Below are 21,047 nucleotides of genomic sequence, written 5' to 3' on the forward strand. Positions count from 1 at the left end.
AAGCATTTCTAAGTCCTGATTCTTGAGGGGCTACTACCTTTGTGATATATGATTGTTGTCATCTTTCCAGTAATTTTGATTAATATTTTAAGCTATTTCAGCTCCAGTGACCTTAATAAGAGATTAGTTTAAAATTTGCAAGCTTTTTTTTTAGGCACTTCCTATATCTGACTTCTTGATCAAACTCTGGATTAAATGATGAAAGCTGGAACCCTTTGCTTCTCCCCAGTCTGTTTAAAAGATCGCTTTCATGCTCAACAATAATTGAAGCTTTTCATACTACATTTCTGAAATTTCTGTTCTTTCCTTGAGGAATATCTTATTTTCCATTCAAATTTTGTCCAGGCTGGCTTCACAGAACTCAACTCAAGGTGAGGGTGGATTTGTAGCACTGATAAATGGTTTATCAAATCTTCATGTCTCTATCCAAACCAAGGAGACATTCCTCGAGGAAAAAACAACAATTTCAGAAATATAATACATCTGACTATCCTTCCTCTTCCACTGATATAGTAGTCAGTTACACCACTTATATGAAGTTCTGATCAGATTGTCTTGTTTTATGTTGCCATGATGCACCTGGGCAGGTGATCTATGCTTTCATTCTATTTCAAATTTCCAGCATTTGTCAGGAATTTTTGACAGTTCAGTAAACTTGTAGTCACTTGCCATTTCCCACAGAAGGCGATGTACTTTCCCAGGAGATGTACTTTCACTCAGCCCAAATCCCAATTGGGGAGAAAAAAAATTTGAAAATTTATAAGAATTCTTTTAGACTTTTTAAAGAGGACCATCATTTGGTTTTGAGCTGACAGCAGAGTTTCCTGGGATCAGGTTTAGTAGCTCCTCTGGAGGTGAAAGTTTCCTGATATTTTTTCCAATGGTGCCGTTCCAGAACATCCCTCCTTGCTAACAGCACAAGAGCTAAGATTGATCTCAGGTACTCTCTTGTGACTGAGATAATTGTATTTTTCAACTTTTTCTGAAAGTAGGCTTTCTCTCCTGTTGAATTCATCTGCTTCATTGTTATTCAGCCTCCACCTCTACTGCAAACACAATATCTAAAAACATCTTGGACTGGTTTCTCCCCTCCTCTCCCAACACCCCCCTCCTCCAAAATGATGAGAAACCAATGGTGGGCATGGGGCAAACATTTTTGAAAGGAAATTAATCTTGGACATGGCAACATTACACTTGGTGATGTTGGTCACACAGGAAAGAAAAACATCAAATTCCAATTGCGCCAGTCACATCTCAATCGACCAGTCCCTAGGAACACTTCAAAGAGCTGCCCCCACAACACTGGATGACATTGTACCAACAGGAGATGAGTAGGCATGGTTTCCCCAATGTAGACAAGCAGACACAACCTTCCTTCCTTGACCAGAAATTGACAATTGCTAACAGCAACAAATGGTTAGGCATTGGTGTTGCCTTCAGTTGCAGGCCAGACTCACGAGCTGTTGTTGCAGTTGTTCAATCATCCGATCCTTTCTCTTCAGTTCTTCTTGCAGCCCTTGGATCTCCCCAAGTAGCTCGTCAGTCTGGTGATGAAGAAAAACAACAGGCCATTAGGATATGTGTGGTGAACAAAAGTGCCGATTGATTAAAGTAACTGACAAAAGTTCAGCATGACAGCGAATATACCTAAATAGGAAAGGATAATTGTAATACTTTGATTTCCAATTGAGTGCTGGGGTGCTGGTTCTACCATGGAACACAGAAGGCCCAGTTGGTACATCAGCAAAAATGCTGTGAACTGACTCCCAATGTTTTTAGTGACACCCTGAATTTAACAACCCAATCAGACTTGGGTTGAGTGGTGCTGTCATCTCCTTAGTATGCAGGATGGAGGCTTGTGCTCATCGCCAGACCCCTATAATATAAATATACCCAACATTCTGCAGGTCCCTTCTGTAGGAAAAAGACTGAAGGGTAACCCGGTAAAGACTTATAAAATTATAAGGGAATTCAATGGGATAAATTTAGAGATGATGTTTCCACTATTTGGGATCCAGAAATACGGTCATAACTGTAAGGTAGTCACTAATAAATCCAATAGGGAATTCAAGAAAATTTCTTTACTCAAAAGGGTGGTTAAAAGTGGAACTTGCCACAACATGAAGTGGTTGATGTGAATAGCATCCAAGCATTTTAGGGAAAGCTGGGTATGTAGAAAGGAATAGAAGATTATGCTGATAGTGTGAGATGAAGTCAGGTTGGAGAAGGCTTGTGTGGAACATAAACACCAATATGGACCAGTAGAGCCGAATGGCCTGCTTCTGTGCTGTAAATACTCTGTAGCAGGTGGCCAAAAAATTGTTATATTTAAATCACCATCCATCATAATAATGAGCTATCTGCATGTAATAAATATGTCACAGAAAAGCTGGACTTAAATCTATTTCTCTGGATGTAATACAGTTAAACCCCATGGAACTGAATAGTGTGAAATACTGTGGGAAAATAAGGTCAATGGAAGGCGGCAAGTCGGGGGGGGGGGAAGAAAGAACAAAGAGAGAGAGAGAGATCTAGATTAAATGTAATTGAATGGGAAAATAAACTAACCAAGTTAACCAAACACAGGCACTAATATAAAAGAAATAACTGACTGAAATAAAATAACCATTGCATTTCAATGTGTTGCCAAGCTCATAAATTCATTCAATTCATATTCACCAATTGCACAAAACATGATTTATATTTCAGTTACTTGCTCCTCTCCCACATTCAATCACTTTAGTTGTTATCTTCCCTCACCAGGGTCTAATTCCTGACTAGGAAATTTACATTTTCAACACCCATGTCACCTGTAGTACTGTATTTTTAACTGAGTCTATTTTTGACTGTGGAAAGGATTGATTCTTTATTCTGTGTTATTTGCTTCTCCAGTGAACAGACTGGCACCATTAGATGTGGGTTTCTTCTCTGTAGTTGCATAAAATTGCATACAATTTATCCCATTCCTATGCATTTACATTACTGTGATGAAACACTTCAGTGTAGAATGCATGCTTCAGAGGTTTAGTTTCATATTGCATGCAAAATATGACTGCCATTTACTTCCACAACATGGATAATATTCCAAATATGAATGCCTTCGTCATCAGGTCAGCCAAGAGAAGGATCGTCTGACTCGATACAGATGGGAGGTCAATTGTTAATATGTTTCCCTGATGTTTACATATTTGGAAGTATTCTACGCTCCATTTTCTCTGAACTTCACTATTCCAACACGCTGTATAGTTGTTCTCCCACATCCTAACATCCATAAATTTAATCAGCCAAAACTCTGCTGCCTGTGTCTTAACTCGCTGAAAGTCTTGTTCCCCTATCAGTCCGTGCTTGCTACTTACATTGGCTCCCGGTTAAGCAGCATCTCGATTTTAAAATTCTCATCCTTGTTTTGAAATCCCTCCATGGCTTTGCCCCTCCCTATCTCTGTAATCTCTTCCAACCTCACAAGGCTGTGAGATCCTCCTCTAATTCTGGCCTCTTGTGCATTCCAATTCATACCTGCTCCACCACTGGTAGCCGTGCCTTCAGTTGCCTAGGCCTCAAACTCTGGAATTCCCTTCCTACCTCAATTTTCTCTTTGAAGCCACCTTCTTAGAACATACCACTTTGACCAAGCTTTCGGACATCTGACCCAATATCTGCTTATGTGACTCGATGTCATATTTTGTTTTATAATGGTCTTCTCAAACACCTTGGGATGTTTCATTACATCAAAGGTGCTATATAATAAGTTGTCATTGTTTAAACAGTATAGTCCTCAGTAAACGTACATAAGTGCACATGCGTGCTTTCACACCCACACACACGGATCCATAATCAGAGAGCGGTATCTATTTCTTCACTTGTAAGAACATATATAAAATCTGTGCTTGTGCTATGGGCACAGAGTATTGCAAGCTACAGCCAAAGGGGCAGAAGGACCCCTCCTTCTCCTGCACCGCCCCCCCCAACCTCCAGTAAACCTGATGGCAAACTCTTGCTATATCCAATAGTCTGTATAATTGATGGATAGTTCTACAACTGTTCAGAATGCCTCAGGGTTGTGGGCAAGTCTGTTTAGTGGCCAGACCTGCAGTCGAGTTACATACAGAATCTTAACTGACTAATTAAATACAATTTACAGGATGTTACTGCCTAGCAAGTTATTATTAACCAATGGCATAAGTAATTATGTCAAAAGGGATCACAAATGTACTGCAGACCAATCTGACCAGAGGTACAACCAGTGCAATCAAACTCTACAGTCTCAAGCTGATCTCTTCAACACCTCTTAATGATAGTGAAAATAGAATAAACGCAGTAAGGGGTCCTTGTGATTGACAGTATAGATAAACAATTCAATGCAGGGTTGTAATATTAAATTAAGGCCAGCTGCTTGCAAACAAATAATTTTACAAGAAAAATAGAACAGTTTGGAGCTTCTAGAGCTGGGTAGCAGAAATAGTGCTGTTTCCTGGCAAGCCAGGAACCCTGCCTGCCACCCTAAAGAAATAGTTTCCCATTCATGAAGGCAAAATACTGCAGATGCTGGAAATCTGAAATAAAAACAAAAAATGCTGGAAAAACTCAGCAGGTCTGGCAGCATCTGTGGGGAGAGAAACAGAGTCAATGTTTTGAGTCCGTATGACTCTTCTGCAGAGCTAAAGAGAAGTAGAAATGTGATGGATTTTACACTGTTCAAGAGCGGGTGCAGCAGGTGGAGCAAAATGGATGGTCAGGAATGATGTCATGGACACAAAACACAGGGAGTGTTAACGGTAGTGGTAAAGACTAAAGAAAGTGCTGATAGTGGCATGAAGGTAAAAGCATAATGTGTTCATAGCAGAACAAGGGTCAGTACTCTGTGAAAGCACAGCATAGATGGCCCTTTTGGGGGGTTGGGGAAAGAGGATTTAAAAAATGAATAAATAAATAAAAATAAAGAAGTAAAAAACTAAAATTAAAATTAAAGAAAAAAAAGTTGGATTAAAAAATGGGTCAAGATGGGAGGTAAGAGTTCAAGGTCTGAAGTTGTTGAACTCAATGATAAGTCCGGAAGGCTGTAAAGTGCCAAATCAGAAGATGAGGTGCTGTTCCTCCAGTTTGTGTTCGGCTTCACTAGAACGTTGCAGCAGGTCAAGGACGGACATGTGGGCATGAGAGCAGGATGGTGTGTTGAAATGGCAAGCGACAGGAAGGTCTGGATCATGCTTGCAGATTGAGTGAAGGTGTTCCACAATGTAGAGGAGACTGTATTAGGAGCAGCGAATGCAGTAGCCCAAATTGAAGGAGGTGCAAGTGAAGCGCTGCTTTACCTGAAAGGAATGTTTGGGGCCTTGGATGGTGAGGAGGGAGATGGTGAAGGGGCAGGTGTTGCATCTTTTGCAACTGTATGGGAAGGTGCCATGGGAAGGGAAATGAGGAGTTGGGGGTGATGGAGGAGTGGACCAGGGTGTAATGGAGGGTCCTTACAGAATTCTGACTGGGGTGGGTGAGGGGAAAATATGTTTGGTGGTGGCATCATGCTAGAATTTTCAGAAATGGCTTCCCATTCATGTTTAATTTCTTCTTGGAGGCCTGATGTCACTTGTATTTTAAGAACTACTGTTCCATGCTATGGACCACTCAGTGTGTTTTTTTTACCCCCAAAAGCGATGGAACTGCACTGTGATGATAAAACAGCAAGCTGCAAGATGTGGCCATGTTTAACAAACTCTCAGGGGTCAAGACAAAGGCTGGAAAGAAACTTTTACAATTAAAAAATGAAAAATAATTGATCAATTTCAACTTTTGAGTGCTTTTAGATAACTGAAAAAGCATCACACCTACTGTGGCAGGACAAAGTAGCGAAGCAACAATGGAATGCCTTCAAACCTGTAATCATCATCATTGGGTCAACACTGGTAACAATGTAGTCACCCTAATTGATGAAAAGAATTATTACCCATTAGAAAATGGGTTCAGATTGTATCGTTGTCAGAGAGAAAAATGTCAGTTTGAGTTGGTTTAAAATCCTAATACCACAGTTGGAATGGGAGTATTGTCCTCTCATTACCCATTCCCTAATTATCGTATCAGTCTGTTCACTAACAGTGGAAACATAACTTCAATTGAGCACTTTGCAATAGAAAAAGTAATTTAACACTGGTTCTCATTAACATTTCAAAATGTATTTTTTTTTAAAGACAACTTTATTCTTCATCCCCAATCCTGCCTCTAATTCTTCACTCCCTGGGTTTACACTCAGCAATCATTTAGATGATAAATTATATTGTGCTGCTTTTCATCAACAATTTTATTATAAATTAAAATGCAATTTAAGAAAAAAACTTAATATGGTGACATGATCATTTATTTCTTTTATTTAAAGTTTAACTTCTGTACTGAAATCAGAGAGCAACATACACTTCCATGACACTTTCAAGTTTATTCTTCCTTATAAAGGTCAATAATTTCCTATGTGATCATAAATGCAACCACATGAATTAAGGCAAAGAATGGTATGTTATGCAAGAAATTGGCAATCAAGATTCTTTATTACAACACTAAGCTTTAAATTATTTAGTATTTAAATCTGAACATTTAAATAAATACTCAGCTATATTCACATGTACAATTATATTTGAAGTAGGCTAATCAACAACATTTAATAGTTTCTTATCCTGTTATCAGAAACTTATTCAACTATTTTACCACCTTTGTGCATTACTCAGCACAAACAAAATACTAATTTTCTAGCAAACATAAAACATTTTGATATCAAGTGGGTTTATCCCTCAAATTCCAGAATTTCATGCTACCTCTGGGACCACTTCTGCAAGAAACATAGTCCTTGGCGGATGTAGCAGCAAAATGCTCAGCCGTGCTCAATGTGTGGGGGTGTGCCTCACAATTCAGACTGTCCTAACATGTTTAATACTCAAAGCAAAAGGAGTCACCATAAACAGGCCAGCAGTGCTCATGATTTGAAACTTACAACATTGTGAATGGGAATGGTGTACAAACAATAACCAGCTGGTCTCTGCACCTGTCGCACTGTCATCTACCATGCTCTCTTGTTCATTTTGATCAGTGGAAAACACCAAAGGATAATTGCATAAAAACAATAAAACCCCTTAAACAGTATAAATTTCATCACATCTTTATTTCTCTTTAGCTCTGAACAGCCATATGGACTGTTTTTTTACTCTCCATGTTAGATCTGCTGAGTTTTTCCAGCATATTCTATGTTTGTGTTGAAAAGATAACTGCAATTCTATTAAAATAAATATAATTGCACAGGAGCAAAACAAACCATGTTAACAGCAGTATAAAACTTGATTTTTAAAATACTTGCAAAATACTTGCAATACCTGTTACAAAATTTCAAGCTCTTAGGCTGTTATTCCAAGAGTTTAACTGCAATCTGCGTCCAATATGTCTGAGATTTAAGCTATTTGTCTTGTAATTATATCAGCAACATACAAGGTAAAAATTAGACAGAATTTCTTTGTTTTTTAAAAATATTATTTCATGTTTTTCAAGATCAGGAATAACAATCCTTGTAAATGGAGTATTTGCCCCTTTGGATCCCAGTATCAACTTCAAGCATTCCTGACAAGGTGTAGTGTGAAATAATTGACTTTTATTTTACTCCAAAATATGCCTTAATACAAACCACAGACAAGCATACTGTGACATTTACATTTCCTGTACCATCCTCACTGCATGAGATTGTCAACTGAGTGCCAATATGTGCTGATTTGTTCTGTGAACTCAAGTTGGTGGAGAAATAGACTGAGGCTGCTGAGAATTGTTGCACCTAAAGCTAACCGAAAAGGCCAATTTTCACCTGGAGTTTGTGAAATTAACTGAATGGAGAGATGAAGAGGTATTTAGCATGCATGCGTGGTCCACCTTCTAATATCCCTGAAGTCAGAATGACATGAAAAATCGATCCCAGTTTGACCAGCAACATTTAAATCAACATTAAAAAAAACTTAATTCTGAACCATGTCGGAATGAGCCACAGCACATTGACACATGTGAAAGGTACTGCACCATCAAGTAATAGGATGCTGGTTCTCCCAGGAGCTTCCCCATACATGGGAAGTTCTTGATCTCACCTAGGCGGTTCAGGCAGGGGCACTAGTAGAGGTCAGGTACTTTGCCCAAATGCATTGTGGGAAGGTGATTGGGGGATCCAAACGACATTCAGTGCCAAGAACCTTCAAACAGTTGGTTCAAGAGAATCACTTGTGGGTTGTTGCAAATCGTCTGCTGAGAGCCAGAGCATCATATAATGTGATACGATGCAGATGAAGTAAGAAATTATACACAGAATGATGGTTGGGGATGATACAGTTTAGATTATCTGTCTATTTCTGCCACATTGGATTATGCATACAAGGCAGCCTACATGCATGCTATGGTGTTTGGTTAATACCAGCTTTTCAAAGTGTTTTTGATAAAATCCCACATAAAAGGTTAGTGTGCAAAATTAAAGCACATGGGATTAGGGGTAATATATTGGCATGGATTGAGAATTGGTTAACAGACAGAAAACAGAGGGTGGGAATAAATGGGTCGTCTTTTTTGGAGTGGCAGGCAGTGACTAGTGGGGTACAGCAGGGATCAATGCTTGGGCCCCAGGTATTCACAATACATATCAATGATTTGGATGAGGGAACCAAATGTAATATTTCCAAGTTTGCCGACGACACGAAACTTGATGGGAATGTGAGTGGTGAGGAGGATGTTAAAAGGCTTCAAGACGATTTAGACAAGTTGAGTGAGTGGGAAAATACATGGCAGATGCAGTATAACGCGGATAAGTGTGAAGTTATCCACATCTGTAGGAAAAGTAGAATCGCAGAGCATTATTTAAATGGTGATAGATTGGGAAATGTTGATGTACAAAGGGACCTGGGTGTCCTTGTCCATCAATCACTGAAAGCAAGCATACAGGTACAGCGAGCAGCTAAGAAGGCAAATGCTATGTTGGCCTTTATTGCGAGAGGACCTGAGAACAGGAGCAAACATGTCTTACTGTAGCTGTACAGGGCCTTGGTGAGACCACACCTGGAATATTGTGTGCAGTTTTGGTCTCCTTACCTAAGAAAAGATATACTTGCCATAAAGGGAGTGCAGCAAAGGTTCACCAGGCTGATTCCTGAGATAGCAGGATTGTCGTATAAGGAGACATTGGGTAGACTAGGTCAGTATTCACTGGAGTTTAGACAAATGAGAGGGGATCTCATTGAAATGTATAAATTTCTGACAAGGATGGACAGACTGGATGCAGGGATGATGTTTCCTCTGGCTGCAGGGGTCTAGAACATGGGGTCACAGTCTCAGGATACAGGGTAGGCCTTTTAGGACTGAGATGAAGAGGAATTTCTTCACTCAGAGGGTGGTGAACCTGTGGAATCCTCTACCGCAAAAGGCTGTGGAGGTCATCACTGAATATATTTAAGAAGAAATAGGTAGATTTCTAGACTCAAGGTATCAAGGGGTATGGGGAGAGAGCAGGAGTATGGCATTGAGATAGAGGATCAACCACGATCACATTGAATGGCGGAGCAGACTCGAAGGGCCGAATGACCAAATCCTGCTCCTATTTTCTATGTTCCTTTGTCCATTATATTTGCTCGAGATGGGAGTGGGTGTTCAGATGCTGGTTCATGTAGAGCTCAATACAAGGAGTAATATATAGCAATTTAGTGAAACATTAATGGGAGGAAGTGAAACTGGCATAATAAATTACTTGTTCTATTCATGCACTGTTCAATTGTGTCACAATTCCGTGCCTTTTACAGTGCCATTGTGGGGAACAGCACTTAAGATCAGATATGTACTCAACAGGTTTTCTTGATTGAGAGATAAAGTTTCATAAATCACTTTCCCCTCCAGAACAGAATAGAACAAGTAATGTGCGAAATAACCATTTACGTTTCCTTAGTGAGAATCCTTATGGAACTCAATCATGACTCTGTAATTACGAGATTATCTTCAGTAATAACACCTAAATATGCCCCACTTAATTATTAAATATTCTCTGTAATTATGGGCCAATAGTGACTGAGTTTTACCTATGGTTTTCCTAAACTTCTCACAGCTTTTGAAAAGGTCAATGACGAGGCAGCACGGTGTCATCAGATCAATACGGATAATTTCACCAACCCTTTGTATCAGCAATAAGGCTTCTTCTATATTACTTCTTCAAAACTAATATTGGCCCAATTTTATCCTTCATACAGTCTAACCAGTGTTTCTGAAACAGCTGAAGAGTATATGTATGAATAAACAAACAAACTGCATTTTCCTGAAATCAGCAGGTTCAAACAATGACAACACAATTGCCATTTAGTAGATCTTTGAAGGGCTGTTACACACTCATGTTGAACACATAAGACTGAGAGGGAGAAATTTCAAGATTTGCTTTTCTTCTTTTGCTCGCTATTTCATGGCTTTTGTTTGGCACTACTTCTTCTCCATAACGTTAGCAAATGCATCAACCTTCATTGTGGTCATATGTCATGTTAGCTATAATTCAAGGAGTTTTCGAATCACATTACAGAGACCTGGATCTGCACTTCTGGTGCAGTGGATGTCATATTTTTGCCTGCAGAATATTAGCAAATTCCTAAGAGCATAAGCTGAAAGATTTATTTTAGGTTAATGGATGTCTCACACTTTATTCTAATTCCTGTTTTCCCATTACTGTAGAAAGCACTGCAGCTGCAGGATAATATGTTACCATGCTTTCCACAAATTTAAAGCCCTGCATTAAATCCTCACGCTGCAGAATAGGCAGAAATCCATATGGTTGCTGAACAAATGGTCCAACTTATTTAATTTAAATTGTAATTTCTGTATCCTGAATGAAAATGACCATCTGAAACATGCAAATGTGGAACCAGAAAAGCAGAGATTTTACATGGTGACTATCTCCCAACCTCCATAAATTCGAGCTTATCCAAAACTCTCCTGCCTGTATTCTAATAAGTCCCATTCACTACCCTTGTGCTCCCTAATCTATATTTGTTCCTGGTCCGGTAATGCCTTGATTTTAAAATTCATATCCTTGTGTCCAAATTGCTTCATGGCCTCACCCCTCCCCATTTCTGGAACCTGCTACAGCTCTACGACCATCATATCTGCACTCCTTGATTTCTGGCCTCTTGTGCATCTCTGAATTTAACCACTCTACGACTGATATTCGTGTCTTTAGCTATCTACGCTTTAGAGGCTGGAATTCCCTCCCTAAATCTCTCCACGTCCCTCCATCTCTTTTTTTCCTTAAAGATGCTCCTCAAAATCTACCCTTTTGACCAAACTTTTGATCATCTGTCCCAAATATTTCTGTCATTTGTCCAAGTATCTCCTTATTTGGCTCAGTGCCAAATTTTGTTTGGTAATGCTCCTGTCAAATGTCTTGGGACATTTCACTGCATTAAAAGTGTTATAAAATTACGAGTTGTTGTTGTGACTTGGTACTTGCTTATAGTGGCTCTGGTATGGGATTAGCAACTCCCCACAGCAAGTTGCTCAACTGAATTCAATATCTTCAGTCATTTGCAACAGTCCGATCTGGCAGACATGTTGACTCCAGTTCTACGTTACATTAATATCCTGCAAAGTGGTCTAGTGATTAAAGATAATTGCTGCAAAACAAGATGATGGTCCATTACTAATATCTTAGGGCAATAAAGAAAAACTTGTATTTATACAGAGTCTTTCATGACATATCAAATCCCAAAGTGCTTCAGAAACAATGAAGTGTTTCTGAAGTGTCCTCACTCTTACATTAAACACAGCCCGTGCTTGGGCTGCTGTGCTATGGCACACATGAGAATAGGGGGATAATTTTTTTGCCTTGACTATATGGTGGAGCAAATCTCCTGCACACTCTCGAAACTGTTCAGGCTCCATTCCAATAAAATAGATGGAATGAGGATCAGGTGGGTTCAGACCGCGTTCTGGCTGGAGAAGCTGGATAATGGAGACCGCGTTCTGGCTGGAGAAGCTGGATAATGGAGACCGAGTGCTGGCTGGAGAAGCTGGATAATGGAGACCGTGTATGGGCTGGAGAAGCTGGATAATGGAGACCGTGTACTGGCTGGAGAAGCTGGATAATGGAGACCGCGTTCTGGCTGGAGAAGCTGGATAATGGAGACCATGTTCTGGCTGGAGAAGCTGGATAATGGAGATCGCGTTCTGGCTGGAGAAGCTGGATAATGGAGACCACGTTCTGGCTGGAGAAGCTGGATAATGGAGACCGCGTTCTGGCTGGAGAAGCTGGATAATGGAGACCGTGTACTGGCTGGAGAAGCTGGATAATGGAGACCGTGTACTGGCTGGAGAAGCTGGATAATGGAGACCGTGTACTGGCTGGAGAAGCTGGATAATGGAGACCGCGTTCTGGCTGGAGAAGCTGGATAATGGAGACCACGTTCTGGCTGGAGAAGCTGGATAATGGAGACCGCGTTCTGGCTGGAGAAGCTGGATAATGGAGACCACGTTCTGGCTGGAGAAGCTGGATAATGGAGACCGCGTTCTGGCTGGAGAAGCTGGATAATGGAGACCGTGTACTGGCTGGAGAAGCTGGATAATGGAGACCGTGTACTGGCTGGAGAAGCTGGATAATGGAGACCGTGTACTGGCTGGAGAAGCTGGATAATGGAGACTGGGAATGGGCTGGAGAAGCTGGATAATGGAGACCGTGTACTGGCTGGAGAAGCTGGATAATGGAGAACATGTACTGGCTGGAGCAGCTGGATAATGGAGACCGTGTACTGGCTGGAGAAGCTGGATAATGGAGAACGTGTACTGGCTGGAGAAGCTGGATAATGGAGACCGTGTACTGGCTGGAGAAGCTGGATAATTGAGACTGTGTACGGGCTGGAGGAGCTGGATAATAGAGACAGTGTACTGGCTGGAAAAGCTGGATAATAGGCTGTGGACTGGCATAGGATCAACCATCCATTGCACGTATCTCGGACTTTCATCCCCACTGGCTTTAAAAGTCAGCAGGTACTGATCTGATCCTGCCCAATTTTCTAGCTGCCGGTGTGTGCGTGGACAATAGTGCAGTAATGGTGCAGTGACCTCAGCTTTCTGCTTCAATGCCTTTTATAAATTACACATACAATTTCCATTTTACTACAGAAATCCATAGCTACCTGTCTCCTGAGAGACCAGCATCAACCAGTGATGAGAATTTGCAACACAAACAGGCGCAGAAATCAAACGCATGACTCTTTGAAGTTAGACAGTGAGAGAACAGGTTGCTCACTACCCTCTGTCCAAACGCGATTCATTTTCAGTCTTACTAGATTATGTATTTTCTTACAAACTTGATGTATTTTTGTTCTGGATCCTTTAAATTCCAGTGAGACTTAGCAAGTTGTAATATGCATGTCTTAATAAGCTAATTATAAAAGATCTGTCTTACTACCCTTCTCATCTGCACAGCTTTCCCCCAAGGTCTTTTTGTGAGAGGCATTAAAAATTTAAAGCTGCAGTTTCTATTTAAGTTTTATTTTCAGTCTGCAGTATCAATAGCATGTGAAATATTTATCATGGCTGCACTGTAGTGATTCCTGTGTGCATTCTCCTCACTGCCTACATGGAATTAACAGCAGCTTGTTATCTGCTTTGTGAACAGCTGCTGATTATGTCGGTACAGAAGAGCTCCTGGTGAAGATATATATATGTTTTTTTTTCTGTTTCCCACACGCATTCACACCACAGTGCTCCCACAAAACATAGTTTGCTGGTAACTAGGAGAGATCATCATAGTTATTCTTGGCATGTATTCTACACAACCTATAATAGTCCCAGCTCTGAGGCCATACTGGTGAAGAAGTTAGCAGGAATTCTGTGAGCTTATACATGCCAGTTGCATATTCTAGAATTCTGCACAAAAACATTGGCTGTTCCAGACACATTCAGATGGAGAGAGTTGGGGAAACAGGCTCTGCAGGTTAAAACCAATTATAAAATGTTACATTCATATGATTTCTAGATATGTGTTTTTAAATAATGGCATTGATCATTTTCCACACTGATGCAGAATTACATTTTGCAGAAATCCAATGAATTAAACCAGCAGGACACGGGACAGACAATGGCCTATCTTGGGAGTGTCCTGAACACCTGTTCTACAGGCGCAGTTGTGCTGTAGTCATATGATGAGAACAGATCCTATACTAGTTTGCAAGATCTTTTGAGATTATGAACCTCTCTTTGGGCCCAGGATGTGTGTATGCTGGTGATATGGACAGAAAATAGATAACTGTATTGTGTTGAGCAGTCCTACACTCTCTTATCGCATCTTCAATGTTCAACAGATGGCTTCCTATACAATGTAATTCCTGAATCTGTGGTTATACTGCAATGAGCAATGTGAACCTTGGCTTTGCTTCTCTTACTTAGATGTGTCATGTCTCCAACCTTATACTTAAGCAATACTCCAATAGGATTGGGGAACAAAATGGAAAATAATCAAATAGAAAAGAGAAAAGCAGAGATATAAATTGCTAATCAATGAGGAAGAAAGAAAGTAACTGTTTGCTCCGGACAGCTGACTGACAAGAAACTCTCTTATAAATATATACTTACTCATTCAAGAAGCGGAGCTGAAAATAATTTTCCATAAAAAGAAATCGAGAAATGACTATTTGCGCCTCCTCAATATGAACGGCTTGCTGTAGGAGCAGCCTTCTTCTGAAACCAGTGTACACTCCAAGTGTTAAAAACAAAAAACTACTGCGGATGCTGGAAATCCAAAACAAAAACAGAATTACCTGGAAAAACTCAGCAGGTCTGGCAGCATCGGTGGAGAAGAAAAGAGTTGACGTTTCGAGTCCTCATGACCCTTCAGCAGAACTTCAGTGAAGTTCAACTGAAGTTCTGCTGAAGGGTCATGAGGACTCGAAACGTCAACTCTTTTCTTCTCCACCGATGCTGCCAGACCTGCTGAGTTTTTCCAGGTAATTCTGTTTTTGTTTTACACTCAAAGTGTGATTTATAATGAACAAATACCTTCTTGATGGAAATGTCATGGATAGTTTATGGCACTTCACAAGAACTGAGTTACATTTAGGCAATAGAGTTCTCAATGATGGAGAGAGAAAAAAGTAGATTATAAAGTAGGATTGCTGGTAATATTTAGGACTTTTTGCAAGTTTGGTATTTAATCGATATAGGTAGCTTCTACACTGGCAGATGCAGGGATAAATCTGAAAGTATTTGAGCCAGCCACTTGAAAATTTGTACATTACTTGCTGATGGCTGAATAAGCTTTATTATGGAAAGAAATGTCAGTTCTTAAGTGTGGTCTGTTTCTGTAGGTCTGTATCCTCTCACCATAGCTAGGGAATACGCTATAAGGTTGCACAAGCTCTTTATGAGGCCTGTCAATAGCAATTATGTCTTTGAATCAATGCAACCTATAACCAGTACAACACTTAATTAATAAGTTAGTTAGGTTGTAATGACATCTATTTTTTGTACTGTTTTTTTAATCTCGGGACCCTGCAGTCACAGGCTTCACAGCCCCGACAGATAGATTAAAGCCTGAGGTGCATTAGCAAAGAAATCTATTAGTAAACCACTGCGTATGACTTAGGATAGACATACTGAATGCAAATTAAACTAATACATTTAATACAATCAATGCCACAACACCTTCCAGAATACTGGATTTGTCAATTCACTGGCTTCAATTTATTGAATTGGATTTGTCCTGTAGCTGGCATCCTAGATGGAGTACAGATGTTTATTGTTTAAATCAGAACTGGTGCTAAACAGCTTCTTGCAGAACTCAAGTAAAACTCCACACAACAAAAGAAAGAGGTACTGGAGAAGATGCAAAAAAGATTTACAAGGGTGATATCAGAACAAAGAGGTCCTTCCTACATGCCAGGAGTCTCACCCACTCCGCACGCTGCCCTCGAGGTGGCTGTGGTAGGGAAGAGACCGTTGTTCACCACCTTGTGGAATGTGCCTTTGTCAAGAAGGTCTGGAGAGAGATGCAGTGGTTTTTGTCAAGGTTCATCCCGAGCAGTTCTGTGACACAGGACTCTGTGCTCTATGGGCTGTTCCTAGGGAAACACACCGAGACAAACATCAACTGCGGCTGGAGGATCATCAACTCGGTGAAAGACGCTCTTTGGTCTGCCCGAAACTTGTTGGTCTTCCAGTGCAAAGAGTTGCCTCCCACCGAGTGTTGTAAACTGGCACATTCCAAGGTCCAGGACTACGTGCTGAGGGATGCACTAAAGCTTGGGGCAGCTGCCGCAAAGGCGTAATAGAGAAAGGTCACTGTCTAAGACCTTTCTGCCATAGTGCACTGAGGGGCTGAGAATTGTATAGACCCCGCGGGCTGTATGACTCACACTGAACGTATGCAGTAAAAACTACTTGTGTCACAATTGTATTGAAGCACCTCAGAGAGCAACATGATCTACGTAGATAACTTGAATATCACTGCACTGTCTGACTGTCTGTTATGACCATGTTGAGATGTCTGTAATGTTCATTGATTGTATTGAAGCACCTCATGATCTATTTGGAAAACTTGAAAATGATTGCAATTTTTGTGATGGCCATTTTGAAATGTTTTTTCAGATATTTTATGAATAAAGTATATTTTTCCAAAAAAATTCAGAACCAAGAGGTTACAGTTAGCAGGAAAGATGGGAAAAACTGGGGGTATCTTCTCTCAAAAGGAGGCAGCTGAAGGGTGACCTGATAGAGATCTTTAAGACAGTAAAAGGATTTGATAGGGTAGATGTAGCAAAGATGTTCCTACTTGTGGGTGAGACCAGAACTAGGGGCCATAAACTAAGAATCACTAATACATTCAATAGGGAATTCAGAAGAAAGTTCTTCATCCAGAGAGTGGTTAAATTGTGGAATTCACCAGCACAATAAGTTGTTGTAAACAACATCGATGTATTTGAGGGGAAACTTAACAAACACATGAGGAAGAACAGAAGGGTATCTGATATGTTAACATGAAAATGGGTCAGAGGAAACCCATGTGGAGCACAAACAACAGCAGGGATTAGTTGGGTCAAATAGCTCGTTTCTATGCTGTACATTAGATGTGACTGCATGCAAGATAGGGGCTCGTTTTTCAAAATTTATTATTCACAGACATGTTATCATTTCCATTTATAGTGTAAACATTAATATTAAAAGGGTACAAAAAAATCAGATTCACTCACAAACAGCAGCAGAGAATCCCAGTGCAGTCCTTCTCCTGCTTCAATATCTCAAGTATAATGCCATTTAGCACATAATCTATATCAAACTGCTGCCAAATCTCATCTCACATTTCCCTGTATTAAAATACATCTGCTATTTCTCCACTCCACCATTGAACTTGTCGAGACCCTTTTAAATTTCAGCTCACTGATAATCATTTGGCATTGCTCCCAATCTGGTGTCATCTGTAAATCTGGACTCTTTGGACACAGTTCCCTCCTCAAAATCATCTATAAATATCAAACAAAGTGGCTCCAATACCGAAATGCGTTACATTCCACAGAGGGCTGACCTGGCACATTAACTACTTTTCTGTCCCCGTAGATGTTGCCAGACCTGCTGAGTATTTCCAGCATTTACTGCTTTTATTTCAGATTCCCAGCTTCTGAAATGTTTTGCTTTTGTCATTCCACAGGTAACTGGATGCCAACCAGCTATCTGCTCATACACGTTCTAGTCCATTAATCAACCATTTGCTAATCCATTCTTATCTTTCTCCTGTGCTTGGACCTTGTGCACAAGGCTATTATGTAGGACAGTGTCAAATGCTGTCTGAAATCTGGGTGGATAACATCCACTGTCTCATCCTAAGTTTATCACCTACTTACGAAAAATTCAATAGGTTAGTCGAACATGACCTTCCACTCCCAAAATGTAGGACTGTTTCACATTGGCTTATGCCTCTTAAGGTGCTCTCTTATTTTATCCCACATAATGCTTCCAAACACTTTCACCTCTTCACCTCTTGCCCCTTTTTTTTATTTTTATTCTCTAATCTTTTGGGATTTGCCCTGAGACCAGTGCACACTGGAAGATGTCCACCAGAACTTGCAATTGTTTAAGTCAATTTCGACAGAAACCTGCTAGTATTAATGCTAGACGAGCGCATATTTTCACCCTCTCACATTAGCATTGAATATGCTGCAACAAAATTATTTTAAATGCTTTCTCCATTCTTCCTCCCCTTCAGATAAATCTGCTCCTTGTTGTTCCTTAAGTCTGAGGATGGATTGGTGACTGTCCCCTCAGGCCCCTTCCTGTGCTAAGGTTTCCCATCTTGCTGTGAAGTTTCCCATTCTCTCTTATTCTAAGAGTGACTGAAATCAAGAACTCTGCACGTGGATACAGACCTGCTAGGCTAGCACTATCGTACCCATGGAGCCACCAGTAAATCCCAGGGTTTCTTCAGAGATAATGGGATAACTTTACTGCCGGGGCACTAAGTTTCCCTTATGTGGAGCTCAGAAAAATAAACTAGGCAAGCAGTGTTGCAGGCTGGTTGTAAAGCACACATCATTTTCCTTCCATTAATTTAAATGGACGGCCAAAACATCAGAAATGCCCCTGCTCTTCAAATAATGCAATAGTGCAGACAGGTACACAAGCAATACAATTGGAGGGCCTTTTAAAGCAAAGTCTTCTAGCTGCATTGTTATCAATGTCAATTTTCAGTTATGGGAAGGTTTACCTCCTCTAACAAAAGCATTGCATTGAGTTAAAAAAGTTAAATATGCTAACAAAATAAACACAGTGAATGGCCTGATGGGATACAGTGGTAGCACAATACACTGAAAGATTAATGGCACAATGGTGGTGAAGGATTGCAGGTTCAATCCTGGACTGCTTAGCATCAGAAAAATCATGGCAGCCATGCAAGGTTGTAAACTGGCGAACCCCTAGCTGATCTAGTCTCCATGAGACCCCAGTCATGCATGAATTGGTTGACTCTTATTCCTGTAGGCAACTAGGGATGATCAATAAATATCGCCTTCTTGATATTCCCCATATGCCAAGAAAAATTAAATAAATTACATGAATTAAAAATTATTTTGCCCAATTATCAATTTCAATGGGATTAATGCTGGAAGTTGCCAAATGGCGCTTTCTCTCAAGGAGGGAGGCAAAACATTCTCAAGAATTGCTACTGTTCTCGTTGTCCCTAACTTCCTAACAGCCAGTTCTAGACAGCATCACTTCCCTTCTTTGCTGGTGCATGACTTAGGAGGGTCAGAGAACAAAAAGAGTAGAATAACGAAAACTTCAGTGAACAGGAATGAAAACCCCAGCTGAACAGCAAGCACCAACACATACACGATGGGCAGAATGGGCTTCTTCTAAGCCGTAATTTCCATTTTTTATTACACTGAATGGCTCAGTTATGGAGGGTTATTCTGACCCACTGATCTAATCTTTCTGGAGGAGCACTGGAGTACTGTTTATGGCTGCAGGAGAGATTTTCAGTTGAAGTTTGGTGACTGGGGGAGTTTGGTGAGAAGATACTACTTTCTTTTTCTACCTTTGCTCAGAAAGAAGAGCGACAGCTTCGGTGAATAGGACTTGGTGAGTAAATTAGAAAAGTGCAATATTTTTAAAGTTCCTATACTTGGATTTAACTGCGAACAGGAATAAAGGAAATTTAGGGCCAATATAATAAAGTAACATAAATAACCTAAAGTAGAATAAAGTTAACATGAGGGGAGTAGAGTTAAGACATGGCAGGGCAACTCAGTCAAGTGGAATGCATATCTTGCAAAACGTGCAAAGTCATGGACACTACTGGTGTCGTGGCTGACCACATGTGCAGGAAGTGCTGTCAGCTGCAGAAACCTGAGCTCCGGGTTTCAGAGCTCGAGAAGCGGCTGGAGTCACTGTGGCGCATCCACGAGGCTGAGAGCTACGTGGATAGCATGTTCAGAGAATTGATCGCACCACAGTTTAAGGGCCTGAAGACAGAGAGGGAATGGGTGGCCACCAGGCAGTCCAAGAGAAGTAGGCAGGTAGTGCAGGGGTCCCCTGGGGTCACGCTCACAAATCAATTTTCTGTCTTGGAAGCCAGTGAGGGCGCCAGTTCCACAGAGGAGTGCAGTCAGAGCCAAGTTTGTGGCACCACAACTGACTTGGTTGTACAGGAGGGGAGGAAGAAGAAAGGAAGAGCTATAGTGATAGGGGATTCATTGGTTAGGGGAACAGACAGGCGTTTCTGTGGCCGTAGACATGACTCCAGGATGGTATATTGCCTCTCTGGTGCCAGGGTCAAGGATGTCACAAATTGGCTGCAGGGCATTCTTCTGGGGAAGGGTGATCAGCCAGAGGTTGTGGTCCACATTGGTACCAATGACTTAGGTAGGAAGGGGGATGTGGTCCTGAAATCAGAATTTAGGGAGCTAGGTAGAAAATTAGCAAGCAGACCTCTAATGTAGTATCTCTGGATTGCTCCCAGTGCCACGTGCCAGTGAGTACAGAAATAGAAAGATAAGGCAGATGAATGTGTGGCTGGAAAGATGGTGCAGGAGGGAGGGCTTTAGAGTCCTGGGAAACTGGGGCTGGTTGTGGGGGAGATGGCACCTGCACAAGCCGGGTGGGTAATACCTGAACAGGACTGGGACTGAGTTCCTTGCAGGGCATTTTGCTAGTGCTGTTGGGAGGGCTTTAAACTAACTCGGCAGTGGTGTGGGAACCAAGAAAAAAGTTGAGAGAGGAATACCAAGATGTACAAAATGCTGGGAGAGACAGATAGTGCTAGTATAGAGAATAGTAAGTTAACAGGTAAAGTCGGGGTAAGGGAGAAATCTAAATCAGGGTTACTATGCATGTACGTGAATGCATGGAGTATAGTAAATAAGATTGGGGAGTTACAGGCGCAGATTGCCATGTGGAAATATGATGTTGTGGCAATAACAGAGACCTGGCTCAAGAAAGGGCAGAAGTGGGTGTTAAATAATCCCAGGAACAAGGTGTTCAGAAAAGGTAGGAAAGGAGGAGGGGTGGTGGTGTTGGTTAAGGAGAGCATTGGA

General features: G+C 40.9%; 1 protein-coding gene across 3 annotated transcripts in view; it reads right to left on the bottom strand.

Annotated features, from left to right (window-relative positions):
- Positions 1–21,047, bottom strand: part of ccser2a (coiled-coil serine-rich protein 2a) — a 568,362-nt gene that overhangs the window by 111,147 nt on the left and 436,168 nt on the right. For all 3 annotated transcript variants that reach the window (XM_078530898.1, XM_078530897.1, XM_078530899.1), the window contains exon 8: positions 1,458–1,544. In XM_078530898.1, the coding sequence (XP_078387024.1) occupies positions 1,458–1,544 (87 nt within the window). The remainder of the gene's footprint in view (positions 1–1,457; positions 1,545–21,047) is intronic.

This window comes from Cetorhinus maximus, chromosome 27, assembly GCF_964194155.1.
Source record: "Cetorhinus maximus chromosome 27, sCetMax3.hap1.1, whole genome shotgun sequence".
Lineage (NCBI taxonomy): Eukaryota > Metazoa > Chordata > Chondrichthyes > Lamniformes > Cetorhinidae > Cetorhinus > Cetorhinus maximus.